Source organism: Rhinolophus hipposideros, assembly GCF_964194185.1.
Source record: "Rhinolophus hipposideros genome assembly, chromosome: 9".
Lineage (NCBI taxonomy): Eukaryota > Metazoa > Chordata > Mammalia > Chiroptera > Rhinolophidae > Rhinolophus > Rhinolophus hipposideros.
The window spans coordinates 54,507,299-54,523,807 of NC_138055.1; the positions used below are offsets into that span (position 1 = coordinate 54,507,299).

General features: G+C 47.1%; 2 protein-coding genes across 7 annotated transcripts; one reads left to right on the top strand and one right to left on the bottom strand.

Moving 5' to 3' along the window:
* The first annotated feature begins 217 nt into the window (after positions 1 to 217).
* On the top strand, positions 218 to 6,732 carry HNRNPA1 (heterogeneous nuclear ribonucleoprotein A1). 5 transcript variants are annotated; one of them, XR_013994098.1, is made up of 12 exons: positions 233 to 347; positions 894 to 1,010; positions 1,311 to 1,457; positions 1,587 to 1,797; positions 1,894 to 1,986; positions 2,067 to 2,159; positions 2,450 to 2,524; positions 2,735 to 2,893; positions 3,441 to 3,596; positions 3,862 to 3,927; positions 6,300 to 6,367; positions 6,592 to 6,732. XR_013994098.1 is itself a non-coding variant. In XM_081061263.1 (11 exons), the coding sequence occupies exons 1-10, from the start codon at positions 333 to 335 to the stop codon at positions 3,915 to 3,917; spliced, it is 1,122 nt and encodes a 373-aa protein (XP_080917389.1). In that variant the 5' UTR covers positions 233 to 332; the 3' UTR covers positions 3,918 to 3,927; positions 6,300 to 6,732. The 5 variants fall into 5 exon arrangements, 3 of the variants coding, with proteins under 3 accessions (XP_080917390.1, XP_080917389.1, XP_080917388.1); XR_013994099.1 differs by lacking the exon at positions 2,735 to 2,893; XM_081061263.1 differs by having other exon boundaries at positions 6,300 to 6,732.
* A 2,761-nt stretch (positions 6,733 to 9,493) lies between these two features.
* Positions 9,494 to 16,509, bottom strand: NFE2 (nuclear factor, erythroid 2). Of its 2 annotated transcripts, none has more exons than XM_081061260.1 (3): positions 16,249 to 16,509; positions 11,940 to 12,109; positions 9,494 to 10,757 (listed from the first exon to the last, which is right to left on the bottom strand). In XM_081061260.1, exons 2-3 carry the CDS (start codon positions 12,051 to 12,053, stop codon positions 9,744 to 9,746), a joined length of 1,128 nt encoding a protein of 375 aa, XP_080917386.1. In that variant the 5' UTR covers positions 12,054 to 12,109; positions 16,249 to 16,509; the 3' UTR covers positions 9,494 to 9,743. The 2 variants fall into 2 exon arrangements, with proteins under 2 accessions (XP_080917386.1, XP_080917387.1); XM_081061261.1 differs by lacking the exon at positions 16,249 to 16,509 and adding an exon at positions 12,302 to 13,490.

Genomic DNA, 16,509 nt, shown 5'->3' on the forward strand with positions numbered 1-16,509 from the left:
AATATGAATGATTGGTTGGCTAACCAATCACACTAGTAAGGAGTAACATTACACGGGAACCAATGGACTCCAAGGGGTGGAGACTATGTAGAACGCCCAAACGGATGACGTTACGCAGCAATGCGGCACCACAGTCCAATAGTAGCAGGAAGCTATTTCAAATATCCAGTCAGAGCTACTCAGGGGCGGAGTCTACCAATGCCGTAAGCGAGGAGGCGGGATAAAACAGCGAGGCCGAAGGTAGGCTGGCAGATACGTTCGTTAGATCACTCCTTTCTGTCGGTGGACGCCGCCGAGTAAGCATCGTTCGAGTTACCCTTCCCGCGGTCGTCATGTCTAAGTCAGAGGTAAGCTGCTCGGTCCAACTTAATTTTCTTCCTCGCTCCTTTCTGAGATGGGTTGGATGCGGCCCGGATTGGCTGCTTGCGCCAGCCCATTCGGCAGTTCTTCGGTCACTGCCAGGGCCTACCCCTCCCAAAGTTCAGGGCGCCATTTTGTCCTCGTCGTCGCCATGAGGCCGCCGTCCTGCAACCCTTAGTTATCACGCCGGGTTTGGTCCTCCTGGAAAAACTCTTAGGCACAGTAAACGATTTTTATGTTGTCTCAGTGGGTGAGTTTTTTTTTTTTTAAGCAGCTGTAGTCCCTTATTGGCGATGCACTCCTCCCGCCCAGTCCTTTTGTTGCGCGTGCGTGCGAGGGAGAGTAGGGACGCATGCGCTCGCCGTTTCCCAGTCCCCAACGTAGAGCCTCCCCAAGGGGGAGAAGCACGTGGCTTGCCGCGACCCTCTGGAACAATAAGTGCTGTGTACGTTGCTGTCTCGTTTCTCTCAATTGGAAGATGTTTTGCGATACAGGCCGGCGTAACGCTCTCCCCTCCCCCCCCCCACTCTTAGTCTCCCAAAGAGCCTGAACAGCTGCGGAAGCTCTTCATCGGAGGTTTGAGCTTTGAAACAACCGATGAGAGCCTGAGGAGCCATTTTGAGCAATGGGGAACGCTCACGGACTGTGTGGTAAGACCTGGACGAGACAAAAGAGCACTGGAACTAGTTGATTTCATTGGCATATCTTGCTGTAGTTACTGTCTGAATGCTTATGAAGATTGCTAACAGGATTATAGTTGGAAGTAACTTGGCGAGGGAAGGTGAGACTTGAACTGATTAAGATGTAAATAGATTTGTGTTAGGTGGGTAAGGTTAAGTTGAAGGGCTTTGTACGAGGCCTAGTATAAAGTTTTCTGCTACCTTATTCAAGGTAGAAATGACAATCAGTTTTTGGAGTCTTAATGTGTGTTAAATGAATTAATATCTCAGGTGATGAGAGACCCAAACACCAAGCGCTCCAGAGGCTTCGGGTTTGTCACCTATGCCACTGTGGAGGAGGTGGATGCAGCCATGAATGCAAGGCCACACAAGGTGGATGGAAGAGTTGTGGAACCAAAGAGGGCTGTCTCAAGGGAAGTAAGTGTGTTTTTCTTTACGTTAGTCATTTAGAAGTGTGCTACTAGGTGGATGCTACGTTCCGGGATGTTGGCAATCTTGAATGCTGATTTTGCAGATATAAGTCACTTAATTGGATTTTTCCTTTAGGATTCTCAAAGACCTGGTGCCCACTTAACTGTGAAAAAGATTTTTGTCGGTGGTATTAAAGAAGACACTGAAGAACACCACCTAAGAGATTATTTTGAACAGTATGGGAAAATTGAAGTGATTGAAATCATGACTGACCGAGGCAGTGGCAAGAAGAGAGGCTTTGCTTTTGTCACCTTTGATGACCATGACTCTGTAGACAAGATTGTCAGTGAGTATCAGATGAGTGGTATTTGCCAAAGGGTTTGAAACCCATATCTTACTCTAAACCCTGAGATTGTCCCTTTTCATTGTTGAAATTTTTTAGTTCAGAAATACCATACTGTGAACGGCCACAACTGTGAAGTAAGGAAAGCCCTATCTAAGCAAGAGATGGCTAGTGCTTCATCCAGTCAAAGAGGTGGGTTTGTTGCTTTTAATTAAACCTTAAAGGTAACTGAGCAGTTACAATCTATACTTTAATACTTATGTCTTCTTAAGGTCGAAGTGGTTCTGGAAACTTCGGTGGTGGTCGAGGAGGTGGCTTTGGTGGGAATGACAACTTTGGTCGTGGAGGAAACTTCAGTGGTCGAGGTATATGTGGTTGTGCTTTATTGGGAATTAAGGGTAAGCTTCTGATGTCATTACCCGCGTGACTTGTGCTTTTTGCAACCTGTGGCTCTATGTAACTATTGGCTGGCATTTCTAAAGTTACCGTTTATTCAAATGTGGTTCTGGTTTCTGCTAATCAGCAGTTAAAATCTTCGGTGTGGAAATCATTTTAGTAGTACAGGAATTGCTCCCTGAAGTGTAGACTTTAATGGCTGTAATTATATGCAATGCACATACTCTGAACCTGCTTTTAAAACTCCACTTTCTTCCAGGTGGCTTTGGAGGCAGTCGTGGTGGAGGAGGATATGGTGGCAGTGGGGATGGCTATAATGGATTTGGTAATGATGGTACGTTTGTGTGGTTTTTGTTTCTTTAGGAATACACGGGTGGAAAGTTTGTGGCAACCTATAGACTAGGTTAGTAGAGACTAAAAACTAGTGCATGACAAGTTGAATTCTGACCATAACAGCATGTGACCAGGCTGTTACCCATTATGCTTAAACAGATTTTGATTGTTGAATACTTTTGTCTTATTGAGAAGAATTGTATTCTTGTAGGTGGTTATGGAGGAGGCGGCCCTGGTTACTCTGGAGGAAGCAGAGGCTATGGAAGTGGTGGACAGGGTTATGGAAACCAGGGCAGTGGCTATGGCGGGAGTGGCAGCTATGACAGCTATAACAACGGAGGAGGCGGAGGCGGCTTTGGCGGTGGTAGTGGTAGGTATCCAGTGATCCAGGTATTTGGTGCAGTAGCTAGATTAGCCTTGTAGAATTTGTGCCCATATGGGGATTTGGTGCTCTTAAAGCATTATGTGGTACGCTGCATGGTATTTTTTAATGGACTTGCTATGCTACCTCCTCCTAGCTTTAAGCTGGGGCCGCCTCACTCCCAAATAGATGAATAAATGGATAGTGGCATCTTCAGCTGGAATCAGATTAGCTTCTAGCAGCATTTAGTATCTTCTTTGGGACTTTAGGCACTTAGTTGATGTATCCAGCATGTTTGCAGTGCCCCTGAATGGGTAAAGGCCTTCAAAGGCTAGAGAATGTTCTGTTCTGTGTCGTGGTGAGTTGGGTAAAATTTTTTAAATACTGGATTATTCAACTGAATGCCTTGCCAAGAAAGGATGAAATACAATCAAGCATTGGAGCCATCAGAGTTTGGGAGGAAGGCAGGCAGGTCATGTAACTTCCACTCTGAACACTAGAATTCAGAACATTTGTTTTTCGAAGTAACAGATAAAGGACCTCTTTCCATTCCTAGGAAGCAATTTTGGAGGTGGTGGAAGCTACAACGATTTTGGCAATTACAACAATCAATCTTCAAATTTTGGACCCATGAAAGGAGGGAACTTTGGAGGCAGAAGCTCTGGCCCCTATGGTGGTGGAGGTCAATACTTTGCCAAACCACGAAACCAAGGTATGATAGGTGTTTGTAGTACTGGAAGGCTTAGTGTATCTATAACAAATGGGTAAAGAATACATTAAGTCTTTAGGTGATGCTGTGTAGGCAATCAAAAGCTGACAATAATTTGAAGATTTCAAGGTACTAAAGTGACTAGTATTTTGCAATCAAATTGAAAACGTGAGCTTAAATTCTCAAGTTTGGACTTTGTTGATTCAAATATACGAGTGTCAATTATACTGACACTTCGCAAGTTTAAAGGAACAAATCTTATTCTTAGGTGGCTATGGTGGTTCCAGCAGCAGCAGTAGCTATGGCAGTGGCAGAAGGTTTTAATTACTGCCAGGTAAGTAAACAGCTTTTTGTGTTTTGACTTAGTTTTTACAATTGATAATAAACCCAGTAACCCTAATGTAGCTGAGCAGTGCAACATAGTTAACATTATAACTGCAGTAAAATTTTGGATATTAAGTTAATGTTCAGATCAGCAAAATTTGTGGAAAACAACTTGCTATTGGATTGTAGCCTTGAGTCTTAATATGTTTAGATTAACAACTTTATTCCATATTGTTCAACAGGAAACAAAGCTTAGCAGGAGAGGAGAGCCAGAGAAGTGACAGGGAAGCTACAGGTTACAACAGATTTGTGAACTCAGCCAAGCACAGTGGTGGCAGGGCCTAGCTGCTACAAAGAAGACATGTTTTAGACAATACTCATGTGTATGGGCAAAAAAACTCGAGGACTGTATTTGTGACTAATTGTATAACAGGTTATTTTAGTTTCTGTTCTGTGGAAAGTGTAAAGCATTCCAACAAAGGGTTTTAATGTAGATTTTTTTTTTTGCACCCATGCTGTTGATTGCTAAATGTAATAGTCTGATCATGACGCTGAATAAATGTGTCTTTTTTTTAAATGTGCTGTGTAAAGTTAGTCTACTCTGAAGCCATCTTGGTAAATTACCCCAACAGTATGAAGTTAGAATTCCTTCAGGGTGATGCCAGGTTCCATTTGAAATTTATTTACAACCTGCTTGGGCTCAGTCAGAAGCCATTGTCTTCGGAAACCTTGGTGTAGTTGAATTGACAGATACTGTGTTGGTGATCTGGAGCTCACCATTAAAAGGGTCACCCAAGCAGAGTCGGGAGTTTATTTGGTGATTAATGATTGTTGGCACATCCTATGCAATATATCTAAATTGAATTATGGTACCAGATAAAATTATAGATGGGAATGAAGCTTGTGTATCATCCATTATCATGTGTAATCAATAAACGATTTAATATCCTCTTGAATGGAATGACAACTGTATGGATTTGGGACTGGCAGAGCTTTGGACTTTCCCTACCCACTACCCCTGGTAATGTTGAATGCTGCTATCACAATTCAAGTTCAAAACTCTGCCAGAGAATAGAAACGAGCTGCTGGCTAATGCCACCCTGTACATCCACAGACTAGAAGTATTTGGGAGACGTTTTTAAACTGACCAGCACAAGTAAAGATTTTTTACTCGTAACACAAAAACAGGCTTACATTAAAGGAAAACTGCAGTTTACTTTGTTGTGGTTGGGTGGGTCTTTATAGTGGTTTATAGATTAGCCACACTAGTTTGGAGGTTAAAATTAAGGAGATAATTGAACTGTATTGCTTATAAACGTGCTAACTGCAGTTTTCCTTTAAACATGGCACAAGATCACACAACCATCCTAAAATGTTAATTGTGTAGAAAATGATTTCTAAACCTTTTTAACAGTTATCCAATCATTGTTTGTACATAGGTTCTTTTGAGCCCTCTCTTTGGTACCCTCAATTTCAGTGCCATTGTACTTAGTAGCATAGAGATTTGTTTATCATTAGGACTGTGTATTCCATCCCATGGGTGTGTTGCTTGGAAGTTTGGGGGGGGAGGGGGTGGGGGGAGGTTGGGTGGGAGGTGGAGGGGGGTGGGAAAGGATGGATAATACAGTTCCATGGGTTTGATACTGGCTGAGTTTGCAATGGCAGGTGGAACCTTAACTATTAAGGGAGTTTGCAGATACCTCAGGATTCCTGACAATGCCTTTAAAGATCCAGGAGAGATGTTCAGCTACTAGGAACTGCTAGCAAGCATAGCGCGAATGGCTTCGAGCTCAGACACTCTACAGCTGAGAGTAGACACTTGTGGTATGTGGAGTACAGATAAGCCAGGGGCAGGCCACGGCACGCTCCATGAAAGCTAGGAGGGAGTGAAGTTTCAGTGACCATCGCAAGGAAGGAGGCAGACAAGAGTAAGGCACACCTGACTCTTAGGACTAGCAGTCAGAACCAGGAGGAAAGGTTTTATTGCTATGCTGGTAGGTAAGAACAGATTTTACTTACATCCATATAGTTATCTAAAATCCAGTTTTCTGTTATATTTTCCTTAATATATTGAGCCAAAATTAGTCCAGTTAAGCTGAACTTGGTTTTTCTGGAGATGACACCCTAGTCTTGGTGGCTCTCAATTGAAGGAAGTGAGCACTTAATTATCTCTGTTGTGCTAATATATATTGGCCCTTTAATTTTTATTTTCTACCTTCCTTTGACCCATTTCCTTAAAACAATGGCTCAAAGTAATATATTAGAATCTTCCCCAAAATTATGGTGGGAGGGGGGTGGACCATTTATGGGGGGTGGCGGGTTTAGCTTGAGTTGGGACTTGGTCTCAGAAAAGCTAGTTCTAAAGGTTGTTTGCTTTTCTAGGGAGGAGTCAGCCACTACAGGCTTATCAACTCTTAAAAAACACATCTGCCCAAGTTCATGGCTAAAAGGTAAGTTTTTATAAAGTGATGATCAATGAAAGTACTGCCAAAGTAAAGACGCTGACGGTCAGCTTCAGAACCCAATAAGTGAGATCTCATAATCTGGTCTAACAGAAAACTAGCCAGCAAAAAGTTACTAAAGTAACTGGGTTCCCAGTAAGTAAAGAGAATGAATGTGATTGTAGAATCTTCACTTAACATAAATACTTCCTAACTTTTTTTTCTTTCTACAGGAACATCCTTATGAGGACAATCTTTATCTGAGCCACTACTTCATTTTCACTGCCATGCAGTTTTCGTTAGCTGCTCTGCAGCTTGAATTCATCATTCGATTTTAGGAATGAACTTTTTAAATAAAATGCATTTAACTTGGTTCTACTTGTTTTCCTTTTCTCCCTGTGTGGTACAGTAAATAACTTGATACCGTACACTCTTAACCATTTCAAGTTTGAGAATGGAAATGACGTACCAGGCATCTGGTAAACCAGAAGACCAGCAGAATCAATCTCAATAGTCACTGCAGTTTGAAGCTAGCAGTGTTTATAAATGCTTTGAACAACCACAGGTTGGCACTCAGATGAGGGTGGGTTGTTCTGATTGTAATATGAATTATTATTAAAGTTTATCCCATTGGCACCATTGTTTACTGAAATCCAAGAGAAACTGGCTCTGCAGGAGTAATTCTTGACCCACAAGTAAGCTACTAATTTGCTCCACTGGAACATAACCCTTTTCTAGCTCTCCTGGCAAGAAAAAAATGAAATTATAAAAGCCAGAGCTGCTGCTGAGGTTCTAACTAGAGCGGTGTCTGATGTGAAGTTTAGGAGGGACAGTAGTGGATCTCATCTTTGGCAAACAAGTATGTGTATGCGTTGGCTGCTGTCTCAGGCTTCAAAAATAAAAGGGGTAAAGAATATGGAGGGCAGCCGGTTAGCTCAGTTAGAGCGTGGTGCTCCTAAGGTTGCTGGTTTGATGCCCACGAGGGCCACTGAGCTGGGCCCTCCACTAGATTCAAACAACCACTTCACTTGGAGCTGATGTGTCCTGGAAAAGCAAAAGTTTTGAATAAGGAAAGGAAGTTTTATCAAAGGTAATGAACCTTTGAAAATTTTTAGCAATTTAACATTTTAGCAAATGCTTAGCATTTTTTCCTACCATCTAGCCTCAATTTTAACCTAGTGAAGGGGGTGACGTGTGTGAATCCATCATCCATTGTCATCTCACTGCTACTTAATCTATTTGTGACTTGAAATTAACAGTGGTTTCTGTTTCACGCAATCCTGGTTTGGTGGGATAAGATAACTCAGTTACCAGTTTATTAAAAGCATTCCTATTGAAAAATTTAATGCTATTAACATTCTGTGTACGTGGCTATATGCTTTGCAGATAAAACTTAGATGAGGAAATAGACTCAAGGAAGATAATCCTGTTCAAATTACTGCAAACTGGTTCAGTCTCAAACCATGTTCCACCTTTTGCTTCAGGTAGGCACATAACCCAGTGTGTACATGATGGGTTTTCCCCACAGTAGTGTATCCTTAAGTGCAGGGCATTTTCACTATCTCCAGTGCCTAGAATAGTATCTAGAACTTACTAGATGCACAGTAAATACTGAACAAATTTATAAATTTGCCTCTGAGTTACCAGCCTTGTGAGCCTGTTAGAATGAAAAAAGTCTGTGATGTCCCTTAAGTGGACTAACCGTTTCTGAACAGCTAACCTCAGGCCCTACCCTTCACAACTTGGTCCCACATTTTCAACTTTTTGAGAAAATTGACAAGTTGTCTGAGCTGTCATCTATTAGGAATGGGGAGCTTTTAAGTTGCTTTCATTCCCTGAGCCTGGGCTAGAGATCACCTTCAGAAGGTGGAGGTGTAAAGATGCCACATCTCCTTTGATCACTTTTTGCCTGTGTCTCACAACGAGTACATCAGAACTTGTAAGGTTTCCTAATTGGAATGGAGATAGGAAAGTTGGAGAGAAGTATAAATGGAAGCAAAAGACCCAAATACATGCTTTGTGTGATTCAGTAACAAGATGGGGAAGCACCCAGCTCCAAGCAAGGAAATGAATGTGTCAGGGAGCTTCGACGACTTGGATGTGACATCTGAAACTTTCAAGAAAAAAGATAACATACACCAAAGACCAGGGGAAGGGGTGTGGGAAGAGGCGAAAGGAACTGGGTAGTGACGGCCACATGGCTCAGTTGGTTAGAGTGCGAGCTCTGAACAACAGGGTTGCCGGTTCGATTCCCACATGGGCCAGGAAACTGCACCCTCCACAACTAGATTGAAGACAAGGAGCTGCCGCTGAGTTCCCTGGGGGGCGGCCGGATGGCTCAGTGGGTTAGAGCATGAGCTCTCAACAACAAGGTTGCCGGTTCAATTCCCTTGGGTTGTGCCCCCTGCAACTAAGATACTGTAACTGGACTGGGAGCTGAGCTGTGCCCTCCCCAACTAGATTGAAGGACGACTTGGAGCTGATGGGCTCTGGAGAAACACACAGTCCCCCAATATTCCCCAATTCAAAAAAAGAAAAAAGGAACTGGGTAGCGTCTCTAACATAACCAGGGAGAAAATTTCTCTGAAATGCACGTTGTACTCCACTATGGAACAGGTTTTACCCAGACCTGGGTGTGAAATCCCTGGAAACATTGGCTCCAATCAAATTCGTTCCAGTCCAGAGCAGATCACCTGGTCTTGTGTGAGAGCTTTGGCACATCAGGCCCCAGGCTGTGGGAATCCTATAGAAGTAGGCAAGGAGGGGGAAATGTAGAAAAAAAGGCCTGTGGGCATTCTAGGCTTTTCTGTGTTCCTAAGATTGGGAAAGAAGAAGCCTAAACCTCAGGGACCTTGCACAGAGAATCTAACCAGCTTTGGCAGCAATCCCAGCTCTGTAGATAGGGGACCACCAGGGAGGGTGGGGTTCTTCAGATCATTCATGGACTCTGGCTCTGAAAAGGAGGATGAAGGTGGTAGATCACACGCTGCTTGAGCCCAAAGTGTATACCACTCTTATATAGAGCGGTAGGGAAAAGAAATGAGCTCCTCCCCGCCATCACCAAACAGTGAACACTGCGAAGAGCTCAGCTGCATCACCCTCCCTCCAGAAGGAAGACACAGTGGAAGGTTCTTTCTGTAGAGTGCTTTATAAACCAAAGTTCAAACAAGAGATGGAGGTTGGAGAACTGGAAAGCTGAATCACAGAAGAGAGATTCCAGCCTTCCTCTCACTTGCCTCATGGCAAGCCTCACTGAACACACCTTGGAACTTCCAAATGCGAAGTTTCCCACTGTTGTCCCCTCTGAGCCTCAGGATTTGGGAGTACCTTTATGAGAAGGGAATGAAGGCAATCTCCATCACCAGTCCCATCCTTCTTGGCCAGCTCAGTCTGTGGCCTCCATCTTGGTCCCGCGAGGCACCAGGAAGATGGCCCCATCAGCAGCCTGTTGCAATGCATACTCTTCAGGAGAGTAGTTGTTCCCGGCTTCATCCCGCAGGTGCTGGAAAATGTCACGGTACAGCTCGGTGAGCTGTTGGCGCATGACCTCCAGGGTTCGGTCTGCCTCCCCTCGGGCCCGGAGAAGCCGCTCCCGCTCACTGCCCAGCCGCTCCAGTTCCCTCTCCAGCTGCACAATGGTCTCCAGCTTTCTCTTGCGACAGTTCTGGGCGGCTACCTTGTTCTTGCCCCGTCGTCGAATGTCCCGGACTAGTGCCAGCTGGCTCTCCGTCAGTGGGTACCGTGCCAACAGCTCATTAAAGTCATCTACCGGCAAGTTGACAATCTTGTCTGTAGGAAAGGGGATCTTCATGGCCAGGGCCCGTCGCTCATCCCGACTCCCCGCCTCCCCCCGTGCAGCGGGCTTGGCCCGCACAGGGCCTGCAGAGGGCTCTAAGGCTAAGGGGGTCTCAGCAGGTGGCAAGGCGTAGTTGGGGTGGGCCAAGGAGTTGGACATGAGTGAGTAGGGATACTCCACTGGGTACATCTCTACATACTCGCTGTGCCGCCGACCAGCTTCTGTCCCCTCCAGCTCAAGAGATTCAGCGTCACTATAGTTAAGGGATAATCCTGAGTCGGATTCTGGGTCTTCTTGGGGCTTGGGAGGCCCTGCTGGCAGCCCAATGTCCAGGAGGGCTAAAGGGTCTGCGAGGGGCTCACTGAGCAATCCTGAGAGGGTCAGTGGCTTGGAGACTGGTATGGCCATGTTGCCATAGGAGTATGGAGGGTCTGGGATATGAGATGAGGGTACTGGGAGCTCATAAGGTGGTGGAGGAAGAGGGAAGCCAGCATCCGGGTGGATTGAGCAGGGACAATAAGTAGGAGGCGGCGGGGGCCCAGGAAAAGGGGCTGGGCCTGGGGCTGGGGACTCAAATGATGGCTCGCTGGGAGCATTTAGGCCCTGCAAGAAAAGACATAAAGAGGATTGGAAACAGGCAGAGGAAGAGAACAAGCTCTCTCTCAGGACCAAGCTGAGTCCTTCTGAAAGACCCAGTGAGATAATAACAGAAAGGTTCAAAAAAATCACAGAAAGATGCAAAAAAAAAAGCTTCTTGTAAAGTTGCAGTGAATGAAGCTTAAACAGAAATGGAAGTCACTGAGATCAGATTTTAGAAAGGACTAACGTAACAATTATAGAATCTCCTCCTTCTTAGAAGTTCTTACTAGGTTGAAATGGCTCATGTTCCTTTCTTTCTTTCAGGAAGACAAAGAGTTGTTATTCAAGATGACCCCTCAGAACCCTTTCCGGCTGCAGTTATCTAGGGTCAAAGGGTCAAGTTCAGGTCCTGTCCATGTCATGGGTGCCCAGCAGAGGGAGCTGCTATGTGGAAGCAAGGCTTAGGGCAGATCCTGAGGGCCGAGGCATGGTGGCAGGGGAGAGAAAAGGAGTGGGCACAGAGCCAGGGCTGAGGGCTGAGAGGCACCTTGGGGAGCCAGCACAAGCTTTACCCTCTACTCTTCAGTTCCCCCGTCCCTGCCCAGGTGCAGAGAGGAGGAGAGAACATGTTAGAAACAGGGCCCCCAACCCACATTGGGGAGCCACCCTGCTCCAACCCAGCTGGGGACAAAGGCATCATTGTTAGGCCAACAGACACCCCTTTGTCCAACTAGTAGAAGGAGAGGACCCCGGCATAGACTGACCCCCCCCTTCCTGAGGCCCCTGAACTACTGCTCAGCTACCTGGGGGAAAGGGGCCCAGCTGCTGAGGGCAGGGGGAGGAAATGAAGGAAAAAGATGGGCAGGATTGGAGGAGAGGGAAGTCAGATGGGAAGGTGAGAAAGGAAAGGCGGGGCAGGAGGTGGAGTGGGGAGATGTGAGCAGAGTGGCTGCTGAGAGAGCTTATATCCCCAATCAGATCCTTCCTCTTCACCACTCCTATCCCCTGCTCTTCCACACCCCCTTCCCCTTAATGTTCTGGTCATCCATCCAGATCTCCCTCCCACTCCAGCCCTAACTTTTCCAGTGCCTGGAACATTTCCAACTTGACACCCTTGAGCCCGCTTACTCCAGCCCTCTGCCTCAGACCCAGCTAGACTCCCTGCTTCTCTGCTTTTCCCTTCTACCACCCCCCAAACCCACTTACCTGCAGCTCAGTGATGGACATGATCTCTTGCCAAGTCAGTTCCATCTCGCCCAGCTCTGGAGTGGGCAGCTGTGTCACCCTGTTTCTGCTCTGCTGGGGAGGACACGGGGGCATCCTACTGGGCCAGGACCTGGTCCAGGGTCCCCCAGAACCCCAAAGGCCTCGGCAACCTTTCAAAGGAGAAACAAATGGAGGTTAGGACTTCTCCTGCTAGGGGTCAGCAATTTTGTCCTGCCTCCATGGAGAGGCTCCTTCCAACTCCACTTGAGAAGAGAGATCTCATCCCCTCCCACTCGTGCTGGACTCATCAACCAACTCCTTAAGCTAGAAAGTCTTTTTCTGTGGTGTGATCTTCACCTCACCTGCTGTGGTTGTAGTCAGTTCCTTTGGGAGCACAGTAGGTCTTTGCCTTTTTTTCAGACAAGATGCCTTCTCTTTCGCCTACTTCTTTATCTCCAAAACTGTATCACTGGCTGGGGCAGAAGTCACATCGTCTAGGATTTCCCCTCCCATTTTCTCGGGGCAACATCAGGGATCACTCTGCTTTCCTCCTCTTTGCTCAGTCTTTTCTTCTCAAGATGAGAGTGAGTGCTTGGGCATCTCCAAGGAGTGTGTTGTGGGAAGAGCCACGCAGACATCCCCTCCCCTTCTCGGAGATATGGACCAGGCCTCGTTAGCTGATAGCAGCCCTGCCCTCTCCTCCTATCCCGGCCCTGGGCTCCCCTGCCTGGCCCAGATAAGAGGTTTATCAGCTGCAGGCAGCAGAGAAGGAATAGTCTCTGGAGACACTGGACCTCTGCCCTGTGTCCCCGCAGAGTCATCTTGGCCAAACCCCAACCCACGCAGCCAGGGGGCTTTCCTTTCTAAGGTAATATAACAACTGTAACAAAGACTTATTAAGCATTTGTCAAGAACTGTGCCGGTGTTTTCCATGCATTCGTTTATGAGATTGATTTTCACAAAGATCCTATAAGGTCCATTCAGAAATTGAGGTCCAAGCTGGTAAGTAGCAGAGTCAGGTCTGGAACCTCTCCTGGCTTCCTCTACTAGTCTATATTGCCTCCCCACCCCACTCCCGTGTCTCCATACTCCAAGCCTCTCTTGGCACTCTACATCATCAATTCTTTCTGTGGAATCTCAGTCTCTTTTCACGTCTTCTGGAAAAATACCTCTTTAGAGCCTTGAATACACAGTCCCCTCCAGCCCCCTCTGGTTTGTGATCTGGGCTCTAGCTGCAGGTCTGCCACAAAGCAGCAGCGTGATGTTGGGCAAGCCATCACACTTCTCTGAGCCTCTGTTTCCTCATTTGTAAAACCAGGGAGTTGGACAAGTTGAACTCGGAGGTCCCTTCCTGCTCAGACAGCTTAACTTTCTCAGCAAAACCTCACCCCTGCTTTCATCTTCTCCTCTCTGTCAGCCCCTCTCCTCCTCCTACCTCCCCATTCCCTGACACCCTTCTCTCCCCACATCTGTTCTTCCTGCCTTTGGTGAGAGAGTCCCAGTAGATTTGGCAGGGACCTCCTGATCTCTGAGGGCCAGATACTGCACCCTACCCTGGCCATATAAGTAAAGGCAGGCAGGCTAGAGGTGGGGGAAACTTATAGAAGAACATAGGATAGGACTGAATGACCTCAAACTGCATGACCTTTGATCACCACGATGATGGCTCATCACAGCTATTTAATATGGAGTCCATTCTTTGACTTACCACAAAATTAGTGGGATCTGAAAATTATCCTATTGAAAGAGGATCTCCCTTGCCCCTGTTACTACCCACTTGTTCTAGTGCCATCCCCAGAGCTGAGAGTTGCTGTAGGCACAGGCCCTTAGCCAGTGGGCACAGTGGGTGGGGTGTTTATGTCTGTCCAGGATGCCATTTCAACACCGGAACCCCATCCTCCCCCACCCAGGTTCTGGCGGAAATTGCCCAAAGGCAAAGTGAATGGAGAAGGGGTTTAGGGGGCAGGAACAATGACTCTTGCCTCATAGTCTTTCACGCACACACCTACCCCCACCCTCTGTCCCTCCTTATATCTTCCTGGATTTGACTCACAAATGCAGTACAAAGATCCTGCCCTAGGAGGCAGGAGACTAGGTTCCTTGGCCTTCCAGATGCATGACCTTGGGCAAATCGCTTCCCATTCAGCCTCTTCCATTTAATGGAGACAGGACTGAGGAAACTCCTTGCTGTGAGAGGCAGTAGACTGTCTAGCTCAGGCAGTCAAGGACTTTATTGTGCACCACATTTACCTGGGATCCTCATTAAAAAAAAAAAAAAAGCATCCTGAATGCCATCCCAGACCTACTCAATTGATTTCATAGGGGCAGGTACCCAGAAATCAGCATTTGAACATGTGTCCTGGTGTTTCTGACGCCAGAGGCCCCCACCCCATCTTGAGAAATACTAAAAGAGTCCAACCATATGGATTTACAGGGAAAAACACAAAGCAAGAAAGGAGAACAGCAAGTGATCTCCAGGCTTCTCCCAGCTTCAAACACTTGACCCAGGCAAGGGTGGGTTCTTGGCTGCCCCAGTCTCTGATGCTAGATATCAGCCCTTTTTCATGAAGACCAGGAGCTCAATCTCCCCCTCACCATAGGACAGGGAAATGAGAATCCAGAAGGGGGAGGTATGAGGTTGGGGAAGAGGGCGTTGAAGCGAACTTCTTGATCAGCTAGCTCCAGCCTGCTTTCTGATACCATGGCAAGTTTGCACCAGGCCAAAGGGAGGAGTTTGTTTTTCCTTAGACACTCAGTAATGGGAGGTAGTCTATATAGCAGGCGTAAGCCCCTCTGGGTCTTAGGAGCCTCCCCTTCTGTGGACCGTCCAAGGGGCTGGCAGTCAGTGGTATAGATAAGGGAGGAGGGCATAGTCAGAACTGGATCAAAAAGAACATCACATGGGGTGCAGAAACTAGAGAGAGACTGCGAAAGTGGAGCGGGCCTCCCTGTGTCCCTTTTCTTTTACAATAACCAGTTCCCACTTTGCAGTTCAGCCCACACTTTGAGATCACATAGCGTCTTACACCTCAACACTGTATATCAGGTAGGACTGGAGCCATCTCCAGGGACTATAATCCACCCTCTTTACTTTCATCCTGATGGGCCTACTCAGAAAGTAACCTTTCAGCAGGGTAAGATCAGAAAGATCTTACCACAATCGCTGTGTACTCACAAAATGGCATGGGGCTTTATGCTTAAGGACCCAGGATGAGGACCATCTGGGGAGAGATGCTGGGGAGAGAAAGGCATTTATTCTCAACTGGTGTCCCAGGGCTCTAACCACCTTGACAAAGGTGGGAAGGGGCTGGCTTCTGGAACCCTGTTCTGAGGCTTATTATACCATTCCACCTTTTCAGGTGTCAACAGAGGGAATGAAAGGATGGAGAGAGATCAATGAAACTTGGAGCGTGGTGTGACAAGTTAGCAACTTACTTAGAAAGATTAGGAAGAATCCCCAAAGCGGGAGAGGGACACAGAGGTGAGAAAGAAACAAAGGGAATGGAGGAAAAGGATATAATCAGAGCGAGAATCAATCTCCTTGGGGCATATATAACTCACACAGGTATTCGGAAACCAGGGAGAAAGGGACAAGTTTCTGCCATTCTGTCACTAGTTTCCCTAGACCCCAAACTCCAGTCCTTTGGGGGCTACGATTAAAATCCCAACCTCAGCCCCTCTTCTCTTCCACTGCTTCCCAGCTCCCTCCCTGTTGCCAAGATTTCTAGTTGGAAGGAACTACTGGGGTGATGGGATGCCTTCCTCTCCTTTCTAGTTCCAGCTGATCTCAATTGTGCAGAGAAGAAACGGCGCAATGAAAGGCAAGAATTCAGCATCCCCTGTCCCCACTATCCCATCCTGTGGCAAAAAATACTTCTCAGTGATCCAGGCAATTCCTCAGCTTTCCCCAACCTTCCCAGCAGGCTAAACGGAGCAGCATGATGGAATGGGCAGGAGAAAGGGTGGTACTATATACCCGAGAGCCTATAGGCTTCCCCAGGGCAGCCACCCTGCTGAAAGGTTACTCAGTGTCACTCTCCAGCCCCTCAGGGGTACCTCAGGGGACCACTGTCTGGTCCCCATTTACAATCTTCCACCCCAAGAATCCCAGAACTCTCCAGGAACCATCTAGGTCTTCTAGAGGGCTTCTCAAAGATGTCAAGTTCCAAAACCAGGGGCAGCCTGGGAAGTTCTGAGATCTCCTAGGAATGTGTGGAAAGTTGGGTATTTCCTCCCACTGCCTCCTCCACCTCCCCAGCCTGCCCCTGAATCCCACTGTAAGCCCCCTCCCACCCCGCCCCTCAGGCACCTGTGGCAGGGTCCAAGCAGGTGTGGAGAGAGATGAGGCTTCTGGTTCTGTCTCTGGGGAGGCTGGCCCAGGCTGACACCTCCTGGGTGAGGATCCCTGCTACCTCTGAGAACCAGGGAGGGCTGTGCCCCGCCCTCGGGCCATTGCTGAGCGCTGAGTGTGAAGGCTCAGGCTGAGAACCGGGAGCTCTGGGGCGGTCCACCAAGCTCTCTGAAGCCCTAGGCCTGAGTTCTCAGTCCTTCCTCCAACCCTCCCCTTTCC